This window comes from Balaenoptera acutorostrata, chromosome X (assembly GCF_949987535.1).
Source record: "Balaenoptera acutorostrata chromosome X, mBalAcu1.1, whole genome shotgun sequence".
Taxonomy (NCBI): Eukaryota; Metazoa; Chordata; class Mammalia; order Artiodactyla; family Balaenopteridae; genus Balaenoptera; species Balaenoptera acutorostrata.
The window spans coordinates 120,888,230-120,912,976 of record NC_080085.1 but is presented as its reverse complement, the minus strand read 5'-3'; the positions used below and the strand labels follow the sequence as shown (position 1 = coordinate 120,912,976).

The 24,747-nt window shown below is 39.0% G+C and overlaps 1 protein-coding gene across 6 annotated transcripts in view; it reads left to right on the top strand.

The window, feature by feature from the left end:
- ATP11C (ATPase phospholipid transporting 11C) overlaps positions 1 to 24,747 on the top strand; it is a 172,053-nt gene that overhangs the window by 85,857 nt on the left and 61,449 nt on the right. For all 6 annotated transcript variants that reach the window (XM_057538288.1, XM_057538287.1, XM_057538291.1 and 3 more), the window contains 8 exons: positions 336 to 443; positions 12,475 to 12,603; positions 14,400 to 14,503; positions 17,010 to 17,060; positions 18,051 to 18,115; positions 18,448 to 18,529; positions 19,453 to 19,603; positions 20,180 to 20,377. In XM_057538288.1, coding sequence (XP_057394271.1) covers positions 336 to 443; positions 12,475 to 12,603; positions 14,400 to 14,503; positions 17,010 to 17,060; positions 18,051 to 18,115; positions 18,448 to 18,529; positions 19,453 to 19,603; positions 20,180 to 20,377 — 888 coding nt within the window. The remainder of the gene's footprint in view (positions 1 to 335; positions 444 to 12,474; positions 12,604 to 14,399; positions 14,504 to 17,009; positions 17,061 to 18,050; positions 18,116 to 18,447; positions 18,530 to 19,452; positions 19,604 to 20,179; positions 20,378 to 24,747) is intronic.

Here is a 24,747-nt window from a genome sequence, read left to right as displayed (position 1 = left end):
TTAAAGAGTAGAAAAAATTAACATTAACTTGAATAAGAGCAGAATTAGAAAAATAAATCATAGTCCTTCACAATTGAAGAATGCCTGTGTTTTTATTAATACTTATCTATAGAATGCAGGAAACTTTTAATGCAATAAAGCTATAAGGGATATTTTGAAAGCATATCTTAGTTTTTGCTGCAAAAATTTACAGTGTTGTCTCTAGCATTCTGAGTTGAAATTAATACTGTAAGTATAAATACCTGCTGGTGACTCATAGAGGGGGTTATAGAAATTTATTAACAATTTTACTTCATTATGTGAGCTTGATTATGTCCTTATTTTTATCCTTCTAGGGATATGAAGATTGGCTCAGGCACAGAGCTGACAATGAAGTGAACAAGAGCACTGTTTACATTATTGAAAATGCAAAGCGAGTGAGAAAAGAGAGTGAAAAAATCAAGGTATTAAGTTTTGTAGTTCATTCTTTTTTAAAATTACAGTAAGAACACATCATTTTAAAATGTACAACTCAGTGGCATTTCGTACATTCACAGTGCTGTGCAACCATCAACACTGTCTAGTTCCAGAACATTTTCATCACCCGGAAAGGGAAACCCCCATAGCCATTAAGTAGTCATGCTGCATTCCTCCCTCACCCAGGTCCTGGCAACCACTAATCTCCTTTCTGTCTCTGTGGGTTTACCTATTCTAGATATTTCATATAAATGGAATCATATACTATGTGGCCTTTATGTCTGGCTTCTGTCACTTATTGTTATGTTCTTGAGGTTCATTCATGTTGTGGCATGTATCCGTACTTCATTCCTTTTGATGATTGAATAATACACCATCATATAGCTATACCATATTTTGTTTATCCATTCATCAGTTGATGGACATTTTAGGTTTTTTCTACCTTTTGGCTATTAGGAATATTGGTAGTATGAATATTCATGTACAACTTTTTGTTTGAACACCTGTTTTCCATTCTTTTGGGTATATACGTAGGAGTAGAATTGCTAGGTCATGTGGTGACTCTATGGTTAACTTTTTCATGAACCACCAAACTGTTTTCCGCAGCAGCTATATACCATTTTATATTCCACCAGCAACGTATGATAGTTCTAAGGTATTGTTATTTTTTAATATCTCAGGCAATTTAATTTTTTATCCAAATTAATCATTGTTTCGTATTACCCAATAAGAGTCCTGTTGATAAAATTTTAGACTTGTCCACATCAAATAATATTTTTTGTTCCCAACAGATTTTATTTTAATTAATAGTAAGCTTTACTTTTTAGAGCAGTTTTAAGTTCACAGCAAAATTGAACAGAAATTATGGAGTTGACATACACCCCTTTCTCCACACAGGTGCAACCTTCCTCATAATCATTATCCCCCACCGGAGTGGCATATTTGTTATAATCAATGAACCTCCAGTGGCACATCATTATAACCCAAAGTCCATAGTTTTGATTAGGGTTCACTCTTGGTGTTACATATTCAGTGAGTCTGAACAAATGTATAATGACCTATACACTATAGTATCATACAGAATCATTTCACTACCCTAACCATCCTTTGTGCTCTGCCTATTCATCCCTCCCTCCAACCCTGGGTCACCACTCTTCTTTCTACTGTCTCCATAGTTTTGCCTTTTTTCATAGTGTCATGTAGTGAAAATCATACAGTATGTAGCTTTTTCAAATTGGCTTCTTTCACTTAGTAATATGCATTTAAGTTTCCTCTGTCTTTTCATGGCTTGATAGCTCATTTCTTTTTGCACTAAATAATATTTCTTTGTCTAGATGTACCAGTTTATTTATCCATTCACTTACTGAAGGACATCTTGGGTGCTTCCATGTTTTGGCAATTACAAATAAAACTGCTGTAAAAATCCATGTGCAGGTTTTTGTGTGGCCATAAGATTTCAGTTCATTTTGGTAAATACCAAGTAGTGTGATTACTGGATCATATGGTAAGAGTATGTTTAGTTCACAAGAAACTTCCAGGCTGTCTCCAACATAGCTACCCATTTTGCATTCCCATAAACAGTGAATGAGAGTTCTGTTACTCCATATCCTGGCCAGCATTCGTTGTCACTGTTGTGGATTTTGGCCATTCTGATGGGTGTATCGTGGTATCTCATTTTTGTCTTAATTTGCAATTCCCTAATGACATATGGTGTTGAACATATTTTCATATGCTTACTTGCCATTTGAATATCTTCTTTAATGAGGTATCTATTAGGTCTTTTGCCCATTTTTTTATCAGATTGTTCATTTTCATGTTGTTGAGTTTTAATAGTTTTTTTTTTTTTTGGTATGTTTTGGATAACAGTCCTTTATCAGATGGGTCTTTTACAAATATTTTATCCTAGTCTTAAGGTATTATTTATTTATTTTTATTTTATTGTGTTATTGGAATAAAAAACAATACTAAATTTACCATCTTAACCATTTTTTTAAAATATTTATTTATTTATTTATTTATTTATTTTTGGCTGCATTGGGTCTTTGTTGCTGCGTGTGGGCTTCTCATTGTGGTGGCTTCTCTTGCTGTGGAGCACGGGCTTTAGGCGCACAGGCTTCATTAGTTGTGGCTCACTGGCTTAAGTAGTTGTGGCTCGCGGGCTCTAGAGCCGCAGGCTCAGTAGTTGTGGCTCACAGGCTTAGTTGCTGCACGGCATGTGGGATCTTCCTGGACCAGGGCTCGAACTGTGTCCCCTGCACTGGCAGGCGGATTCTTAACCACTGCGCCGGCAGAGAAGCCCTTAACCATTTTTTAAATATACAGTTCAGTAGTGTTAAGTATATTCACATTGTTGTACAGCAAACCTCTAGCCCTTGGTACACACTTTTCTATTTTCTGTTTCTATTACTTGGACTACTTTAGAGAGATACTTCCTGTGAGAGGGAACGTATGGTATCTGTCCTTTTGTGACTGGTTTATTTCGCTTAGCATAATGTCTTCAAGGTTCATTTATGTTGTGGCATATGACAGGATTTCCCCCTTTTTAAGGCTATGTAATACTCCATTGTATGTATATACCACCCTTTCTTTATCAGTTGATCTGTTGATGGACGTTTGGCTTCCTTCTACCTCTTGGCCATGTGAATAATGCTGCAGTGAACACAGATATACAAATAACTTTTCAAGATCTTGCTTTGAATTATGTTAGATATATACCCAGAAGTAGAATTTCTGGATTGTATGGTAATTCTATTTTTAATTTGTGCAGGAACCTCCACACTGTTTTCCATAATGGATGCACCATTTTACGTTAGCGTCTAGACTGCACAAGGGTTTCAACTTCTCCCTGTCCTCTTGAGCACTTGCTTTTTCTGTTCTTTTGGTAGTGGGCATCCTGATGGGTATGAAATGATACCTTGTTTTGGTTTGGATTTTCATTTCCCTAATGATTAGTGATGTTGAGCATCTTTTCATGTGCCTATTGGCTATTTATATATCTTCTTTGGAGAAATGTCTATTCAAGTCCTTTGCCCATTTTTTTTTTTTTTAAAGACTTTTTTTTTAAAGGAATTCCTTTATTTTTATTATTTATTTATTTATTTATGGCTGTGTTGGGTCTTCGTTTCTGTGCAAGGGCTTTCTCTAGTTGCGGCAAGCGGGGGCCACTCTTCATCGCGGTGCGCGGGCCTCTCACTATCGCGGCCTCTCTTGTTGCGGAGCACAAGCTCCAGATGCGCAGGCTCAGTAGTTGTGGTTCACGGGCCCAGTTGCTCCGCGGCATGTGGGATCTTCCCAGACCAGGGCTCGAACCCGTGTCCCCTGCATTAGCAGGCAGATTCTCAACCACTGCGCCACCAGGGAAGCCCTCCTTTGCCCATTTTTTAATCAGGGTATTTGTTTGTTGTTGAGTTGTAGAAGTTCCTTATATTTTCTGGATATTAACCCCTCATCAGATATATGATTGGCAAATATTTTCTCCTATTCTATAGGTTGCCTTTTCACTGTTGATTGTTTACTTTGGTCATGTATTCTCATTTTCTAATTTTGATTTTTGTCTGGTGCTTTTGGTGTCATGTCCAAGAAGTCATTGCCAAGTCCAATGTCCTGAAGCTTTTTCTCCATGTTCTTCTGGGAGTCTAATGGGTTCAGGTCTCACATTTAGGTCTTTCATTCATTTCAAGTTAATTTTTGTATATGATGTAAGAATCCAACTCTATTCATACTTTTGCATATAGATACCCATTTTTTCTAAAACCATTTGTTGAAAAGACTGTCATTTTCCTATTGAATGGTCTTGGCACCCTTGTTGAAAATCATTTGGCCCTATGTGCAAGAGTTTATTTCTCGGTTCTCTATTCATTGGCTTATGTATCTGTCTTTATGCCAGTCTTAATTTCTGTTGCTTTGTAGTATGTTTTGAAATCTGGGAATGTGAGACCTCCAAGTTTGTTCTTCCTTTTCAAGATTGTTTTGGCTACTCAGGGTCCCTTGAGATTTCATATGAATTTTAGGATTTTTTTTTCTATTTCTGAAACAAATGCCATTACATTTTGATAGGAAGTCCATTGAGTCGTAGATCACTTTGGAGAGTATAGCCTTTTTTTTTTTTTAATTTTTTAAATTTTTGGCTGCATTGGGTCTTTGTTGCTGTGTGCCGGCTTTCTCTTTTTATGGCAAGTGGCGGCTACTCTTCGTTGTGGTATGTGGGCTTCTCATTACGGAGGCTTCTCTTGTTGCGGAGCACGGGCTCTAGGCACGGGGGCTTCAGTAGTTGTGGTGTGCGGCTCAGTAGTTGTGGCTCGTGGGCTCTAGAGCGCAGGCCTCAGTAGTTGTGGCGCATGGGCTTCGTTGCTCCGTGGCATGTGGGATCTTCCCAGACCAGGGCTCAAACCTGTGTCCCCTGCATTGGCAGGTGGATTCTTAACCACTGCGCCCCTTGGATAGTAAGGGGCAAGTAAACATTTTAACAGTATTAAGTCTTTCAATCCATGAACATGAAATGTCTTTCCATTTATTTGTATTATCTTTGATTTCTTTTAGCAGTGCTTTTGTAACTTTCAGTGTACAACTCTTTAACTTCTTTGTTTGAGTTTGTTGCTAAGAATTTTATCGTTTTTGATGCTATTGTAAATGATATTCTTAATTTCCTTCTTGGACTGGTCATTGTTAGTATATAGACATGCATCTGATTTTTGAGTATTGATTTTATATCCTGCAACTTTGCTGAATTCGTTTGTTCTAACTTTTCTTTTGTTGGTGGAATCTTTAGGTTTTATATATAATATGTCATCTGCAAACCAGGATAATTTTACTTCCTTTCCAGTTTGTATACCTTTTTTGTTTCTTGTCTAATTGTTCCATCGAGAACTTCCAGTACAGTGATCAATGGTAGTGCTGGAGTAGACATCCTTCCTTTGTTTCTGATTTTAGAGGTAAAGCTTTCAGTCTTTCCCCACTGAGTATGATGTTAGCTGTGGACTTTTATTATGTTGAGGTCATTTCCTTCTCTTCCTATTTTATTAAGTGTTTTTATCATGAAAGGGTGTTTTGTTTTGTTTTGTTATTTTATTTTTTTATTTTTGGCTGCGTTGGGTCTTCGTTGCTGCGCGCGGACTTTCTCTAGTTGTGGCGAGCGGGGGCTACTCTTCATTGCGGTGTGCGGGCTTCTCTTGTTGCGGAGCACAGGCTCTAGGCTCATGGGCTTCAGTAGTTGTGGCACGCGGGCTCTAGAGCGCAGGCTCAGTAGTTGTGGCGCACGGGCTTAGTTGCTCCACGGCATGTGGGATCTTCCTGGACCAGGGCTCGAACCCGTGTCCCCTGCATTGGCAGGTGGATTCTTAACCACTGCGCCACCAGGAAAGCCCATGAAAGGGTGTTGAATTACGCCAAATGCCTTTTCTGCATTGATTGAGATGATCATGCAACACGTTGTTTATGTGTTGCATTACATTGATTGATCTTCATATATATATCCTTGGATCCCAATGATAAATCCCATTTGGTCATGGTGTATGATCATTTTAATGTGCTGTTGATTTTGATTTGGTAGTATTCTAAGATTTTTTGTATCAGTATTCGTTGAGGAAATTGGTCTGTAGTTTTCTTGTAGTGTCTTTTTCTGGTGATGGTATCAGGGTAATGCTGGCCTCATAGAATAAGTTTGGGGTTGTTCCCCCCTCTTTGATTCTTTAGAAGAATTGGGAAGAATTGTTATTTCTTCTTTAAATGCTTGGTAGAATTCTCCAGTGAAGTCATCTGATCCTGGGCTTTTCTTCTGTTTTTGCCTGGGCTTTTCTTCTGTTTTTGATTCCTGCTTCAATCTTCTCATTAGTTTTGGATCTACTCAGATTTTTTATTTCTTCGTGATTCAGTTTTAGTAGGTTGTATGTTTCTAGGTATTTATCTATTGGCATATAATTGTAGTAGTCTCTTATAATCCTTTTTATTTCTCTGCCATCAGTTGTGATGTCTTCTCTTTCATTAGCTGTTTGCGTCTCTCTTTTTTTCTTAGTCTAGCTAAGGGTTTGTCAATTTTGTTAATCTTCTAATTTTGTTAGTCTTCCAAAATTGTTTGTCAATTTTGTATTATTTTTAAAAGAATGTTTCTATATGAATATGGATTAAATTATAGAACCTAATGGAAATCAAATCCTCCAGAACAAGGGAACAAGATGTATGGAACAGAAAAAGAAGAAGGTAGGTGAAAATACCATTCCAGAATGATTCAGGGCTGTGGTATGAATTCATACAAAATAATACTCTCCTCCCTATATTTTTATCAAGTATTATCACTGCTGAATTATTTATTAAATACCCGGAATTCCAGGCATAAGTTGTCCATATCCCCAGCAATAAGTAAATTGTCTTGCATCTTCTTGTAGTAATGATGGGAGGAAGGCTACAGAGTGGGAGGGTTACCCAAGTTTGATATAAAATGTCTTTCTTCCACTCTTTTTTCTTTTCTCTGTTCTCTGCATCCCAGAGGGGAGGACCTTGTGATGAACTAGAGTGGTTAGGATCTGAAGTTTCCAATCCAGTCATAGAAACTCAGCTTTTTGTTCATATAAGAACCAAAGGCAGCATAAATGATTCATAGCATTAAATCTGTTGTTCCCAGGGCACAAAGTAAAATTGCAAAGCAAGTAAAAGTCTCCCACAACTCTCCTTTTCTCTCGTTTCCTCTTTCTGTTTTTGCTGTCACCCCCACTGCCTTAGAAGGACCCCCATCTTCCAACTTTCCTCACCAGGCTACTTTTCCTTGAGGCTGACCTCAACCAGGTATAATCTGAATTACATGAGTTGATGCTGTTGTGTGAAATGCTATTTGATTGAGCCCTTTCTGGAGTATTTGTGTGTGGAAAGAGATGCCTATAAACTAAAAGTGTCCAAGTGTTTGATTGCTTGGCTGGGGAGTGTGGGGACTCTTGTTAAGCAGGAGAGTGACTTATTCTGTATCCTCAGTGCATTGGGAATTTTTTGAAGGGTTTTTCAAAGCTAGGGGGTGAGTTGATCTTACTTTTTAAGAAAAGACAACTCTGGAGAGTGAGCACAGTAGAGGCATGAGCAAAAGTAGAATGAGGGAAACCCGTTAGGTGGCTACTGCCGTAGTATAAGCAAATGATGATAAGAGCTTATATTAGAATGATAGTAGAAGCGATAATAACAGTAAAAATAGTTGTTAACATTTATATGTTACATAAATATGCCAGGCACTCCCTTTTACATTCTATTAACTCATTTAATCCTTACTTTACAACAGTCCTACGAAATAGGTACTTTTGTTATCCCCTCTTTACAAATGATGAAACTGAGGCATAGGGTAGTTAAGAAACTTGTCCACAACTAGTAAGTGGGAAAGCTGGGATTTGAACTGAAGCAAGCCTGGGTATGGCATCCATGCTCGTAAGCACAACTTTGTCCCTCCTGTCTCGTGATCAAAATAAATGTATGTATTCAGGATGTTTTTTGGAGGTAAAGTGTGGACTTACTGATGTATTCCATGTAGGGAGGGAGAAAAAGAGCAAAATAGAATAAAGATAGCCTCCTTGATTTTGGCCTAAGCAACTAGGTGCATTAAATAGTGCTATTAAACAAAATGCTGGTGCTAGGGGCTCCCCTGGTGGCGCAGTGGTTAAGAATCCGCCTGCCAATGCAGGGGACAGGGGTTCGAGCCCTGGTCCGGGAAGATCCCACATGCCGCAGAGCAGCTAAGCCCGTGCGCCACAACTACTGAGCCTGAGCTCTAGAGCCCGCGTGCCACAACTACTGAAGCCTGTGCACCTAGAGCCCATGCTCCGCAACAAGAGAAGCCACCACAATGAGAAGCCTGCGCGCCACAAGAAAAAGCAGCCCGCACTCAATGCAAGTAAAGAAAGCCCGCGTGCAGCAACGAAGACCCAACACAGCCCAAAATTAATTAATTTTTTAAAAATGCTGGTGCTATTAAATAAGCTGGAGAAGAATAGGTTTAGGGGAAAAGGTGGGGGTGAAGGGAAGTCAGGAATTCAGCTTGGGCCATGTTAATTTTTTTTTTTTAATATTTATTTGTTTGTCTGCGCTGGGTCTTAATTGCGGCACGCAGGATCTTCATTGCCACGTGTGGGATCTTCGTTGTGGTATGCGGGATCTAATTCTCTGACCAGGGATCTATCCTGGCCCCCCCTGCATTGCGAGCACAGAGTCTTAACCACTGGATCACCAGGGAAGTCCCAGACCATGTTAATTTTGAGATTCCTGTTAGACAGCCAGATGGAATTGTCAAGCCTGGAGCTCAGAGATGTTTTAGGTGGATATAGAAATTTGGATGGAATCACATAAAACACAGAGAAGAGAAACAGGCCTTGAGGAATTCCAATGGAAAAACACAGGTATTTATAAGGGAAGGAGTATGGGTTTTGGCATTAGAAATATTGGAAGAGTTTCTTCAGGTTTACTGATTATTTCCTTTGTATCTAGTATGCTTATAAGCCCATTGAAGGAAATCCTTACCTCTGATATCATGTTTTTCATTTCTAACTTTTCCAATTGCCTTTTTTTGGGAGTTTCCATATTTATGCCCAAATTCCTCATCTGCATGTGTATGTTGTCTACCTTTTCCAGTAAATAGTTTAATATCTTAATCATAGCTATTTTTTTTCATAGCTATTTTTCTATCCCTGTTTCATAATTCCAAAATCTGAGTATTTCTCTTTTTTTTAATTTATTTTATGTATTGATTTTTGGCTGTGTTGGGTCTTCGTTGCTGCACGCAGTCTTTCTCTAGTTGCAGCGAGCGGGGTCTACTCTTTGTTGCGGTGCGTGGGCTTCTCATTGCGGTGGCTTCTCTTGTTGTGGAGCACAGGCTCTAGGCACGCGGGCTTCAGTAGTTGTGGCACGTGGGCTCAGTAGTTGTGGCTCACGGGCTCTAGAGTGCAGGCTCAGTAGTCGTGGTGCACGGGCTTAGTTGCTCTGTGGCATGTGGGATCTTCTCGGACCAGGGCTCGAACCCGTGTCCCCTGCATTGGCAGGCGGATTCTTAACCACTGCGCCACCAGGGAAGCCCCAAAATCTGAGTATTTCTGAGGCTGGTCCTATTGACACCTTTATCTTTTGATGATAGGTTATTTTTGTCTTGGTTTTGTGCATCTCATTTTTTTTTTTATTGAATTTTGGGCAGTGCATGTAAAAGAATGCTGGAGACCGAGGCAGGTAACCTGTATTTGTGGTCTGTAGTGGGCACACCTATTCTGTCAGCCAGCCCATCAGTGTTGGGGGTTGAGTCAGTCTGGTAAGGAGTTGGCTGGCTTTGGATTTTGCTGTAGCTGTTGATGCTTTCAGTACACCACTGGACTTTAAATGCCTGCAGTGCTGGGCTGCCACAGGGGTTTTCTCAGTGTTCCTGTTCTGTTCTCTGCTTTCAGCAGGTCCTACATTCCTGAGACACAGTGAATGCCTCTCTCTACACCCTTTCTCCTCCCCCAGTGGTAGATTGCTCTTTCTTGGGGTTCCTGGTGGGAACAGAGTGGTTTCTTGGTTCTCCTACTCCATCTCAGTATTAGGCAGGTTTTAGGCACCTTTGCCTCAGGGTGGAACTTTCTCAGTACTCTCCTCTCACCTCCACCCCAACCTCCCATGGCAGCTGAACTTTGCCTTTTATCAGTGCTAGGTCCTCAGTATGAGGGGGTTTCCTGTCCCATCCCCAGCAGCAGATGGCTTTGCTTCTATCTGCCCGCTAGCAGTAGTTACGTTACCCTGAGACTGTGCCCGGGAGGGTTTCTTGCCTTTCTCTTAGGCACAGATGGCTTTTGCCTCATATGAGAGAAGGGTCCACAGTGGTAGCATATTTTGTGTCTGTTCCTCCACAGCAGTCATTCACAACCTGTATGCCTGTACCAGTGAGGAAGGCTCTTTTAGGCCTCCTGTCCTCATGCTTTCTCATGAGCACTCAGTGGATGCCTATAGAGAAGAACTGATACGTGCTTATGGTCTCCTCTTTTCTCTCAGGCTTGCAGAGATTTGAAACTGTCACGTTGGCCCCTACCAAGCCTTTTACAGTTGGTTAAAAATCTAGTTATTTTCTTCCTAGGCACTTTTATGGCAGTCGTCTCTTCCTCCTGCGCTTTATCAATTGTGAAACAGTTTATTTCTCCTCTCTCTCCTCAGAGGGACTTTTCACCCTTGAAATTCAGTTCATTTGGTTGCCCTGCAACCTCAGCTCTCTGATGAACTCCAAAAAAATATGATTCTGTTGATTATCTGGCTTTTTCTAATATTTATGACAAGGGATAGTGATGTTCTCTTGTGGCTTTGTACATGCTAAGTGGAAACAACTCTAGAGTTGATTGTCTAACTGGACCATGTTGTTCCCTTTCTTTAAAAGTCCTTTCCCGGTCTCCCCTTGCCTTCAGGGTGAGGCCTAAACTTCTGACCCTGACCTGTCAGGACTTTTGTGATCTGGCCCCTGTCCATCTTACCAGCCTTAACTTGCACTCCAGGTGCAGGGCTCTTTTCATATCTGAGCGAATCATTATCAATGTTGTAGAAGAAATTCTGTTTGTGGTTTTTATTTATCAGTGCCTGACAATCATGTTCCGTTCTTTAATGAGTGTTTCCTTCTTCTAAGATGCTTTAGGATTTTGTTTGTTATTTTTCTTCTGTGTATTTAAGCATAGATTGTGGCTTTGTGTAAGCAACAGAAGTATTTGTGTATGTTTGGAAGGAACGATCCAAGAAAATAAAATATTATTTACAAATTAGTTCCATTGTTGATGCTGTTGCTCTTGGCTACTGATTAAGATTGGCAAAGAAAATAAAGTTGTTCCTGAATAGATCTTGAAATCCTCATCTTCATCTGCCAAATTGTGTGTAGCAATTGGAAGGCAGGTGTGTCATTTGTTAGTTCAGCATTTCACAACCAGTGTGCCAGAGTTGGTGAGCCAGATATTGTGACTCTCTCCTAAGGTGGGTTGTCTTCTGTCACCAGCAGCCTCCTCCCTTTATCTGGAAGTGCTGTACAAAAGGGTTACTTATCATTTTCTGTGTGTGCCACGACATGGAAAATGTTGGAATGCACTGGGCTGGATAATTTCCTTACATCCTTCTAAAAAAATTTTATGACTATTCATAAGTTAGAAGTAAAGCAGTTGTAGGGTATTAGTAATAATTACAATTAGCAACTATCAGAGGGTGAATATATGCCAGGCACTTTACGAAACACTTTACCTGTGTCCTCATTTCATACTCCAGCCAATCCTATGAGGTAGTTGCAATCATCAAAGACACTTAACCTAAGGTCATATAGTTAAGTGGCAGAGCTGGGACATAAAGTCAAGTAGTAAAGATCTGTGTTTTAATCATCATGATTTATTTCCTACATTATTAAATTATGCGCTAGAAATGGTTCGTGGTTGTTTCTTCTCTCATGTTTTTCCTCTACTTGAGCTTTGGGTACTTGCTCATAGCGGATGAATTGTTGGAAAATGACCTATTTGAAAAAAGTTTTTTCCAAATGTTATGGGAAACATAAACACCTCTCTAATTAAGCGAGATTTTCTGAGCACTGAAGAGAGAACTATGACCCAAAAATAATAGCTGTTATCACTTGGAAGGCAAAGCATTTTGAAATATTTGTCTATGATGCAGAGTGGGAGTGTGGCTGACCAGTGTTTATGAAGTGCTCAAGTTAAGATGTGTAGATTTTCTTGATTCATTCATGAAATGATAATGGCCATTCTCTTATCAAACACCAATACCAGAAACAACAGAGAGCAAAAGGGTCCCTGGGTGCTGGAATCATTTGTTAGAGATTAAAGTTCAATACTAAGGTAATCTAAAAGCATCCTAAGTCATTGTAACCTTAAAGAGGATTCTGAATGTTGAGTGATATTCTTTCATCACCTTTCACATGGTATAGGATGCTGAGACAGTCTAAGCCCTAGAGGAGGAGAGGTCTTTTGCTACTGTTTTGACTTTAGTTTGAGGTATAATGAATGCTTTGTTTGGAATTAAGAATATTTATATTTATTTTTCTCTCTATGCTAGGTCGGTGATGTAGTAGAAGTACAGGCAGATGAAACCTTTCCCTGTGATCTTATTCTTCTATCATCCTGCACAGTTGATGGAACCTGTTATGTTACTACTGCAAGTCTTGATGGGGAATCCAATTGCAAGGTAATGGAGATTAAACCTTGCCTAAACATTTTGAGCTCAGGATAGTTAATCATACAATACTCCATCCCACTGCCCCCTAATCTTTTATCTTATTTTTTCCTGTTTGTGTAAGTTTTGTATTTGAAGACAGCTTTTATATAACTGTCTTTGAACTTCTAAGCAAGTACTCAACTTTGGGGGAAAGGGTGGTGTTGGGTGAGGAAATCCACACCCCAAATAAAAGCCACCACATTTTTGATAGCAGTGTTTGCATTTCATATTGACATTAACCCATTCAATATTTTATTTAGGCTTTTAAAAATGAGAGTAATCTTAGGCTGAAACTATATAACTATGAAAATAACTTCACCCTAAGGTACTCTAACCTTACAGTTTGATCTATTTTTATTTTTAAAGTGATGACTATCTTCTTGAAAAAAATGTTTATTCCTGGCATATCGAAAATCTAACCTGGAATGGTTTGATTACTTTTTAAAAACACCTTAGGGTGTAGTTTGGCAAATATTTGCTTTATTTCAACTAGGAAGAATTATAAGTGTGTTAGAGTAAATTTGTTCAAACTGGAGGATAAGTTACGTCCCTGGTACTTTCCGGCACTGTCAGTTCTTGGCTATCATCCAGAGCTCCACAGGGCATGAACATGTATCCTCTATATGCTGCCTTTAAGGAAGAATACTAATGTGCTCACCTCTGTGTGTATCCTTGAGGGCTTTCCTCTGCTTGTTTATTCCATCTGGAGTTGAGGACCAGGACTCAGTATGTGGGAAAGGAACTTAAATGCCTGTTAGGTAACTAATTTTTTTCTTCAGGGGCATGGTGATGAACTAGTCCCATTTAAACTATTGAAAAACAAAATTGTATTTGAGGGAATGTCAAGATAAAAATCGAGAAATCTACTTAAAGATTTCCTAATAGGGGAAAAAGTTGTTTAGAGGCAGAAAACTTTCAAGTGGTTTCATTTTCCAATTAAGTTGATCTGATAAATCAGCTAAAAGTACATAGGTTTTCCAAGTCAGGAGATAGTTTTAAATGTAGCTGAGGCAGATCCATAATATTCTCCGAAGACTGTGCAGCAGCTTTCCCTTCAGCATAAGTGGTGCAGTCTTTGAATCTGCGTCAGCCCTTCTTTGATGATTTATAAATGGGTTCATTGGAGCCTGCCTTGAGTTCTGGGTCAATCAAGTAAGTACATAATATACATTAGTAGAATATTCTAACTGTCTGATTAAGGCAAGACACATCATCTCCCAGCTCCTTACATAAATTGTAGCCACCCGAAGCATTTTCAAGATCATTAATTTTGCTGTTTGTATAATGGAAACTATTGATGAATTTTTTCTTTCTGTTAGCAAAAATGTTAGCATTCTTATGACCAAACGGGTTATGTTCAATTCTTATGTGTATGTTAACATCACCATACACTATGGTGAGCAAAATAATAGGTCTCAGTTCTATAAATAGGAGAAAAAAAATGCATTAAATTTTTCATGGGGTTTTCAGTTAATTATATGCATGCTGCAAATGGAATTCTCTCTGCTGTCAGTATCAAGAAAAGCTTTTAGTTTTCTCATTATCTTTGAAATCCCCTTGCAGCAGAGTTATCTTTCTAATTATTTGTAATATATTTTAAGAATAATACCATCAAGTTTATTTAGTTGGAAATGTGCATCAATATTTGTATCATTCTGCCAAAGCCTCTTACTAAAAACATACAGTGTTCATGAAATCAGGTGGGTATACGATTACACTTTTTGGGGGGGGGGGCTGTTTTTGCTTTTTCTTCTGCTTTCATCTAGACACATTATGCGGTACGTGACACCATTGAACTGTGTACAGCCGAATCCATTGATACCCTCAGAGCAGCAATTGAATGTGAACAGCCTCAACCTGACCTCTACAAGTAAGAATTACCTGGTTTCATTTTACTGCTGTCTGATGGCTTTGCTTCTCTTTGCCACCAGTATTGCAAAGAAACACCCACCATTTACCAGCCTCCTTGCATTTGTGTTTTTATGAGCTGTTCCTTCCTTCTGGCAGGGAAATGAATCAAATCAGCCTTGTTCGCTACCAGCCTAAGATAAATCATTGTGGGCCCAGGCATCTTACTTGTGGTTTTTCTTTTATTATTGTTATTTGTAGACATGGCCGTCCATCACATTTTAAGATTATGTAATCCCGTCAGGCTGATCTATCAAACTCATGCATTAGCCAGAGTTAATTAAAACAAAAATAAACCACTTTATGTGTCATCCAACATTAAAGAGAGAAGGAGATATGGAGCCATGCAATTAGTAGGCACTCTGTCCTTTTTTACGAGGATCATGATGAACTGAGTATTGTATGTAGGCTGTTTCTTGTCCAAAGTAAACAGTTAAGTTACTTGAGGGAGCAGTGAAATGGTGTGATTTCCTCTATTTTGCTACAGTTAGGCTTTCTGGAGTAGATTTATTCATTCACAGTCATTGTGGGTTGTCAAAAAATTTGGCATTTGATTTTTAAGACTGGTTACTTTGGTTGATTAGAGCATGGTGTTAATGAGGATAGAATAATAGGTTTTATCCCCAAGTGGGCCAATTAATTATATTCTATTCCACCTTTACGGATGGCATCCATCACCCATGCCAGCCATCTGGTTAATGAATGCTGTTGGTCATAATAGGGGACCAAATGGCGGGATGTGGCTTACAACAGTGCCCAGTAGTGGAAAAACAAACTATTCATCCTACTACATGAATAATACCCTCCCTCCTTCCCATCATTCCTTCTTTCCTTTTTCCCTTCTTCTGTATCCACCTTGATAGTAGGAACTTAGAATCACAAAGCAAAACAGCTGTTCCCTGCCTTTAGGGAACTCACAGTTTGCAAAGGGGATAAAACAGTAAAGCTAGGCTTACAGTACAGTGAGATAATAAAGGTGAGTAAAAGGCCCATAGAATCACAGAAAAGGGAGTGACTGATTTTGCCTGAGTTAGACAATAATATACATCCTTGCATATTTATAGGGTAACTCCTAAATTTCAGTTACCTCAAATATGAAGTAGATTTTTAGTGAGGGAAGGTTATTCCTAATTTCTCTAGACTAAATTGAGTACCCTTGGTATGTGACTTCAGAATACCTTGTACTTCCACCACCCTAGTGGTCATCACATTGTAATTGCCTGATTGTCTGTTTTAGGGCAAGGAACACATTTTTCTTGCTTATTAGCAAGCATAGTAATGGTGCAATTAATACATGATGAATGAATGAGCAGACCTTCATATTTTGTGTGTTTAGTAATAATCAATTTTTCTGAAAAAATTCTAATGTAAGTTATAAAATACTCATTCTTGTTAAGGAGGATTTAGAGCTTTTTACCCTATTTTTCAGAAATGTAGATTACCATATGCATAGCCATATATCTGATCACTTGGTCAGATCAAGCTCAGTATTCAGATCGGCTGCAAGACAGTTTGGAAATTTCCAAGATGGTGATCAAGTGTCCCCTAATGCCGGTGGTTCTCAAACGGTGATCCCAGGCCAGCAGTATCAGCATCACCTGGGAGCTTGTTGGAAATACAGATTCACATTCTTACCTGAACCATAAGCTTGGGGATGGGGCCCAGAAATCTGTGGTTTAAGAAGCCCACCAGTAATTCTGATGCATGCTCAAGTGAAAGAACTACTGAACTAATGGTTTTAAAAGTTGTTTTAGCACCAGAAACCTTTCTTCACATGAATGTGAAATAGAAACCAATTATTTATGTGAAGTATAGATGAGAGGGGTAATGTGTGCATGCACGGTGCCAAGTAGATCTTGAAAATCAATTTAGAATCTTTGTTTACATTCTTATAATCCATAATATTTTTAAAATTAGTTGAAAATGTTACATACCATATTGGTTCAACCTAACTTTTTTTTTTTTTAATTTTTTTTTGAGATCTTACCCATTTTTTCTCCTTCCTGTTGTTGTTTTTTTTTAATTAATTAATTAATGTATTTATTTTGGCTGTGTTGGGTCTTCGTTTCTGCGCGAGGGCTTTCTTTAGTTGCGGCGAGCGGGGGCCACTCTTCATCGCGGTGTGCGGGCCTCTCAGTATCGCGGCCTCTCTTGTTGCGGAGCACAGGCTCCAGACACGCAGGCTCAGTAGTTGTGGCTCACGGGCCTAGCCGCTCCGCGGCACGTGGGATCTTCCCAGACCAGGGCTCGAACCCGTGTCCCCTGCATTGGCAGGCAGACTCTCAACCACTGCGCCACCAGGGAAGCCCCCAACCTAACTTTTTTTAAAAAGAAAGACAGTAGGCTTTCATAGTTCATTGTCTTATTTCTTCTTGCATTTTTTGTATTTTGATTCATTCCCATATTTGGGGTAAATAGATTTTATCTAGATATAGAAGACACGTGTGCTATTATGTTCTTTTTTGCAGGTTTGTTGGCCGAATCAGTATCTATAGTAATAGTCTTGAAGCTGTTGCCAGGTTAGTTTATAATTCCTTTAATCTGTCCTTTTGGGGGGAGCTGTGTTTCTCTTTTAAGCCCATTAAAATAGTTGAATACTTTCCTCTATAGAAAGGGATGTAAAGGTGAATAACCCTGGAGTAACTAGCCACTAATGGGTCTTAAGTAGCTGACCTTGTGATTGGTAGCAGCTCAGAGTGTGTGTGTCCTGGGAGGGGGGTGGTGTTGGAAGTGATGCTGAGGGTTTCTAAAATTGTACAGCTCCAGACACTTTGACCAATAATCCCAAATATGTTCTAAGCACTGTATTTATTGTCCTTGGCTGTGCAGTGCCTGACAATATTGGAAGTATATCTGGAGAACAGTGTGTTAAGAGAGAGTAATTTAGGGACTAGGCAGGAGATAAAATGCTGGGAGAATTAGCTGGACTTAAGTAAAATGAAAGGTTTAATCATTTATAATGTAACAATTCATGGAAAAAGGGGTGTTTTCTTCCCTCTTCTATCATCCAGTTAATTACCTCAACTTTTCCATTTGGCCTTTATAGCCAATACTCAAAAAGAAGTTAAAGAAACACCGGGTGCCCAATGATCCCCCAAAAGGCGTGTTTACTCTCTATAAATATGGCAGTGTGTCTTTCCCACCTTGACATTTGCTTTCCCAGCCTTTTACTGTCACCTTTTCTTTCTGTTTCTTGATGTCTGCTGTTCTGTCCCGTTCTTGTCTTGCTGTCTGTGACTCATAATCCTTTTATCTCTGTGCATCTCTTTATCTCTGTGTGTTGCTGGCTACTCCTGTACTGTGTGTGCTTCCATCTGTGCTGTATCCTCAAGTAACTTCAGAGGGAAATATCTTTCAGCTGGTCCTGTGTTAGTAAGCATATGATATAAGTAAACAGATACATTCTGAACCTTTTGGAGATAGATGTATGTTAGGGCAAAATATGTCGCCAAAGCTGATGGTGCTATTTGTTGGGCTGTTTGGATAAGTTGTGTTCATTTTTTGTTTAGGTCTTTGGGACCTGAAAATCTCTTGTTGAAAGGAGCTACACTAAAAAATACCAAGAAGATATATGGTGAACGTTTTTAAGATATACTTACTAGAAATATGTCTTTTAAAGCCTGTGCCTAAATAGTGCAGTTAAAAATTGAACATGGCATTTAATTCCATTTAATCTAAGCCTATTTTTAGGTGTTGGGAGTTTATAAGATGGTAAACTAACTTGAAAACTATGACGAAGTATGTAGAATTAAAATTATACTATAAATGATATATCAACTGGTGAATAGAAGAGAGTTTAGAATTCCTACTTTTATAGAGTGAAAAAATTGGTAGATCCAACTGGGTGGGGAGTTGGGTTGGCAATCTCATTTGAAACCTAATTTTCATCATATTGTTATTCCTTAGGAGTTGCTGTTTACACTGGAATGGAAACCAAAATGGCATTGAACTACCAAGGGAAATCTCAGAAACGTTCTGCTGTTGAAAAGTTAGTGTACACCACAATTTCTTTAGTTATTATTGAACTGAAATTGTTACTTCTCAGTAATTCTAAATAACAACCATAAGCAAAAACAACATAAATTGTAGTAGTGCTACCATTTTGAGTACTTTTTGTGTTCCAGAAACTGCTCAGTGATTTGTATGTCTGATTTGGTTTAATCCTCTGAGCAACTCAGAGTAATTCCTGTTAGCCTGTCCACTTTATAGATAGAGAAATAGTCGTAGAGATGATAAGTGATTTACCTAAGCTCACTTAGCTATTCAAGGGCAGGGTTTAGTTGAAATTTATTCTCTTTTGCTGCTGGATAATGGTTTGGGGTCCTCTTGTTGCTATATGTAAGGAGGTTGTACAACACAGATAATAGTCTCCTGGCAGATATTGAAGTGGTACATGACACACACCTTCAAGCCAGTTGCCGCTGGCACAGACCTCACTCTCCTGTTGGCGTGGATATCCAGTATATCAGTGACACCCTCTCCATAGCTCTACTTTCAGACTAAAAGAATCCACACTAAGCTTGAAGATTTCACATTTGCTCCTCTACCCTCTATTCCAAACCTTTAGGATTCAGGGAAATGGAAACAATCTACTCCTTCTATAAGGACGGAGTAGGTAATGGGTGTGTGTGTGTGTGTGTGTGTGTGTGTGTGTGTGTGTTCTGTCACTCTCTAGGATCCTTACTAAAGGTGTGTTGAGCTAGTCAGCCGTTGCACTTTGGGTTGGGGCTAGGGCTGGCTTTTCCATTTTACCACTCAAGAATAATGTGTTAGCAGCATCCGTACAGGTCTGTGCTATGGTTACACATCGTACACAGGAGAAGCTTTAGAAAACTGAACAGTTTAGTTTATACCTGGTTGATACCTTAAGTAATTAAATGGTTTTTAAATCCATAATATCTTATTTTTCAGATCCATTAATGCCTTCCTGATTGTGTATTTATTTATCTTACTGACCAAAGCTGCAGTATGCACTACTCTAAAGTATGTTTGGCAAAGTACCCCATATAACGATGAACCTTGGTATAACCAAAAGACCCAGAAAGAGCGGGAGACTTTGAAGGTAATTTGTTTTATGCTGAAAACTTTAACCCTAGCACATTGTGACAGAGACACGCTTTATTGAAATGCTGCTCAGATAATGATACCTTTGGTATTTGGGTTTTCTCTTGGTTGTATGGTAGCCCCAAACCATTAACTGTTTAAGAAATGTTAGAATTTTTTGTTTTAACCCTAGGCATCTATCCTTGTTTTTAACTCTTTGGTTAAGAGTTTTAAGCAATTGGGCAAGAAGGTCTGTCATGTTAATATATTATGAGCTTGTAATATATCATGATAGGAACGTAATGAGTGCCTACATGAAAACTTTGAGCCTACATTCATATTGGGGGGGGTGGGGAGGAGCAGAGAACTTAAGGAAGTGAAAAGTGAAAGTCAAGGTACATTCACTGAAGAATAGTGACAAAATTCAGGGTGTTGTAAATGTTGTTTTCATGTACTGTGAAAATTTTTACTAATGATATAGTGTCGTTGGGAAGAGCAGTGCTTTCAGCGTTGAAATTAAAAGATAGAAAGTTTATATTACACTTGCTTGATGGAACTGTGCATATAATCAGCATGAACTATTTCTTTTGTTTAGGTTTTGAAAATGTTTACCGACTTCCTGTCATTTATGGTTCTGTTCAACTTTATCATTCCTGTCTCCATGTATGTCACAGTAGAAATGCAAAAATTCTTGGGCTCCTTCTTCATTTCATGGGATAAGGACTTTTATGATGAAGAAATCAATGAAGGAGCCCTGGTTAACACATCAGACCTTAATGAAGAACTTGGTCAGGTTAGAACTTATTTTTACTTAAAATAAGTTAACATAGTGAACTTATTTCTTGTAGTCTGGATTACCAATGTATGTGACCATTTCACATTTGGAAATGTGATTCAACGAAAATTCCTTTATGCAGGCATGTAACGAAGGCAAGCGATGTTTTCATAACTATAGCGTCAATTATTTTGCTGGCATTTTGAAATCAGTGTTTTGAAAGAACACCGATTTATGTATTAAATTTGAATGTTATGGAAATTCTCTTTAGAACTCACCTGGTGGTGTTGCTAGATTATGGGCTGTTGCTTTGGAACAGGAAACATGTAGTCTTCATCACCATCTATAATCATTTAGGGATAGACTAGGGGGCAGTGGAAATAAAGCTATTTTATAAATGCATTTTGTTCCATAAACAAAATTGACCAGAGTTGTCCTATGGACATTTTCTTGGTACATTTCTGATCAGATGGAATATAGACCTAGAAAGCAGAGTTGTTTATTCCAGTGCAAGAATTTAAATGAAGGGAAAATGTGAGGGCATGCACTCCTCTAAATGCTTTTTGCTTCATATACCAAGGTAATCCAGGCTTTGACCTCGCTGCTAACCCAGGTTGTTTTCAAATGCAGTGCAGTCTAGCTGTAATTCTTCAAGTGATGACTTCTTTGGTGCTTTTCTTATCAGTATTGAGAAAAGTTTTTCCCTTTGTCTGAATTTACTGTGTGTCATGTAATGATCTTCACAAGCTGAGGGGATTTTTTTGGCTTGCATTTAATTCTCTTGATATTTAGAATGTCAAGACTGTGGAAATATCACTTCTGTGACTGGGAGATGCAAATTCAGTTAATGGAACTGTATGGCTGGAATAGGGCCTCACACTCGTTTTGAATGGTGACGATTTGCGCCTGTGCCTGAAAACTCTCCTCCTGAATTCAGTCCCCCTCCACCCCCACTCTGTATTTCTGTTCTTTACACAGCCTTTGACTAAACCAGAGTACCCTCTTGACAACTACAGTCACAAGGGTGAAAGGACTCTCCAGATATCATTATGTTGAAACCTGACTCTAGGACTCCAGGACCCCAGACTGTGGCGTCTGCGTTCCACAGAGATACTGAGTCACTAAGGATAGAATAAGCAATGAATGAACGAATGCTTTTCCCTTAGATATTGTTCCCAGAAGTTTCTCTTGTAGGTCACTTCAGCTGCCACAGCTGACCTTAGCCTTTTTAAACCAGAAGTTTTCATCCAGGGAAAGCTGAGTAGAACTACTCTAGTCCCAACAAAAGGTATCAATCTGCAGCTTTTTTACATGGGAAAAAAAAATGAGTTATAAGCCACCTCTGGTGAACTTATCCCTGACAGTTGATTTAGTTGACTAGATCTGCCTATTCTAAATCCAGTGCCCGGCTATATGGATTAAGCTACCCAAGGGTGAACATGGCTAGTCCCAGGCTACTGCAAATAGAACAGCCATCATTCCACATGTGGCACCTAATTCTCACCAGAGACAGGCGGGATATCCAGGCCAGATCTCCACCTCAGCAGATTCCATCTTACCTATGGGAACGTAGTCTTGTTCCTATCATCTAGACTTATTCACACTGCAGAACATAAAGTAGAGCTTTGGGTAATGATGTAGTCAGTTTGATCAGTGAAAATAAACTACAGTTTTCATTTCAGCCACCACTTCTTTTCCCCGCCAAAACCTGCTTTTCTGGATGTGACTGTCATTTAGTCAGTTATAAGGTAATAACCAGACCACCACTTCAGTTTGTACAGTGTAAAAACAATTTGCCATCATGATCAGCTTACATGTGTAGAAACTACCTAAATGAAAATGCAAAGAAGTCTTGAAATGGTTTCTTAGGACATTTAGCATTTCATGGACCAGTATACACGAAATTAAGTGTGACCAGTTTCCTCCTTGATGAGTCATAATTTAAAATCTATAGGGCTTTTATGTTACTTAAAAGCAGTATCAGTTAGTTTCCATCAATACCATTGCAAACACTTGCTTAACCTCTTCCAAAGTGACCCACATTTGTATTAAAAAAAATAGGAAGATATGTTTAGGACAGTGTTGGTCTTTGACTTGAGAAACAAAAAGAAGTAGACTGCTCAGTTCAATTGGAAAAGAATGGGGTCTTTTATGATCAGACATCAGTCCTTTAGACAGCCAAATGGTTTCAACTTTGAAAAAATGGTGGGGATAGCCTCCTCCTTCATATCCCCTCCCAGTCTCGCAGCTATGCCCAGTGGTGTGTCAGAGTATATACTGTGATTCCAGTAATTCAATCCAGTGGTTATGTATTAAACTTCTGTGTTATCTAAGACATGTTCTTGGTACTGGGGTTACTATTATGAAGTAAGCGAGAAACCCTTGAGTTGTTCAACATCTAGTTGGGGAAACACACATATCGTACCCTAACTATAGCAATGTGACGATAATCAGGAAAATCAGGGAATGTGAAATGATGGAAAGAGTCTAGTACTGTGTGATTTTGGTCAAGTCAACAGCAATGACAATCTACATCTATATAACACTTACAAACATATTTAGTGATCTTTACAGCCTTGTGCAGCAGGTTTGATTATTTAAGGCTAATATTTAATGTTCAGAGAGATGAGGAGATTTTTCCAAGGTCACAAATTTAGTAGGTGGTGGAGCCGTAACTCCAGTCCAAGTTCTTCACTAGGTTAAACAATATGAAATCTTTTGACCTATTTTGACCTGTAAACTAGGTGATTTCATGTGTTCAACCTTTATTTTAGGGCTCTTTCTATTCTGAACAGCTATCTCACTTTAGGCTTTCTATCCATAAATTGATGGCTTTGAGCTTGCTGATAGAGAAGGGCCTTTCCTGCAACTGGCTCAAACCTACCACTAAAGAGGAAGAGGCTGTTGAGAGTCAGAGGCAAGCAGTAGCCTCTCACTCGTCGGCCCACACTCTCCTTTAAATATGAGAATACTTTTTAATAATAGCCAATCCTCTCCTCCCCTTGTTCTGAGTGTAGGGCATATATTAGATCAGTGGTTCTCAAAGCATGATCTCAGGACCAGCATTACCTGGGAACTTATTAGGAGTGCACATTATCTAGCCCCACCCCAGAGCTACTGAATGAGAAACTCTGGGGATAAAGCCCAGCGATCTGAGTTTTAACAAGCACCCTGCAAGTGAGTGTGATGCAGACTACAGTTTGATAATTACTCTATCAGGGTATAGTTTGTTGGCCTATACCTGTGAGAGTAATTGTACACAGATCCATAGTGCACAAACTGTTATATATAGGCCAACACTTTATTTAAATACACTTTATTTTTATTTATTTATTTTTGGCTGCATTGGGTCTTCGTTGCTGCGCGCAGGCTTTCTCTAGTTGTGGCAAGCAGGGGCTACTCCTCGTTGCGGTGTGCAGGCTTCTCATTGTGGTGGCTTCTCTTGTTGTGGAGCACGGGCTCTAGGCGCATGGGCTTCAGTAGTTGTGGCACGTGGGCTCAGTAGTTGTGGCTCTCAGGCTCTAGGCGCGCAGGCTCAGTAGTTGAGACGCACGGGCTTAGTTGCTCCGCGGCATGTGGGATCTTCCCGGACCAGGGATCGAATCCGTGTTCCCCGCTTAGGCAGGCTGATTCTCAACCACTGCGCCACCAGGGAAGTCCCTGCACTTTATTTTTTAAAGCTATTACCTTTGTCATCTATAAAAGATTTCAAAATGGGTTAATGCTCATCCAAGTGCAGGAGCTGCAGCAACACAGGACAACCTTCGGGGGGAAAATGAAGGTTAATAATTTTGATCAGAAAAAAAGCCCCAAAGAATTTCATTTTAACTGGAAAAATCTAAATGATACAGGAATAATACCACTTGGATTAATTTAAAGAGAGAATTCAAACTTGGCTGGCTAACAGGAAAAAAAAGAGAAGATTGGAATGCTATATTTGTGCCAGTGCTGCTACCGTGAAATGCTTTGAAAAATAATTAGAAAGCAACTACTGCTGCAGTTCATCTCTTTCTCCCTTACATAATAAAAACCTTAATCTTGTACTTATGCTTGTTCCTGTCAGCCCATAATTTTAACTATTTAAGTATAAATTGCCAAAAAGGAGGATAAAATTGTGGGTTTCCAAAAGCCAGATGTTATAAATAGAAGAGATAAAAACTGGGATAAAATGAAAATGCTCAAAATGGCTTATTTTACATGGCAAATTTATTTCATAGCCTATTTTTTCCATTATTTATGAAAGTATGCTTATATTATACTTTAACCTATCATTATAAACTCTGCTCCTTTTTTTTAATTTGGAAATTTTTTGGAGGAGTATCTGAAAATATACATAGTATGTGGAAAGAAATTTCATTTATATTTTTGATCATCATTGACTTACTGTG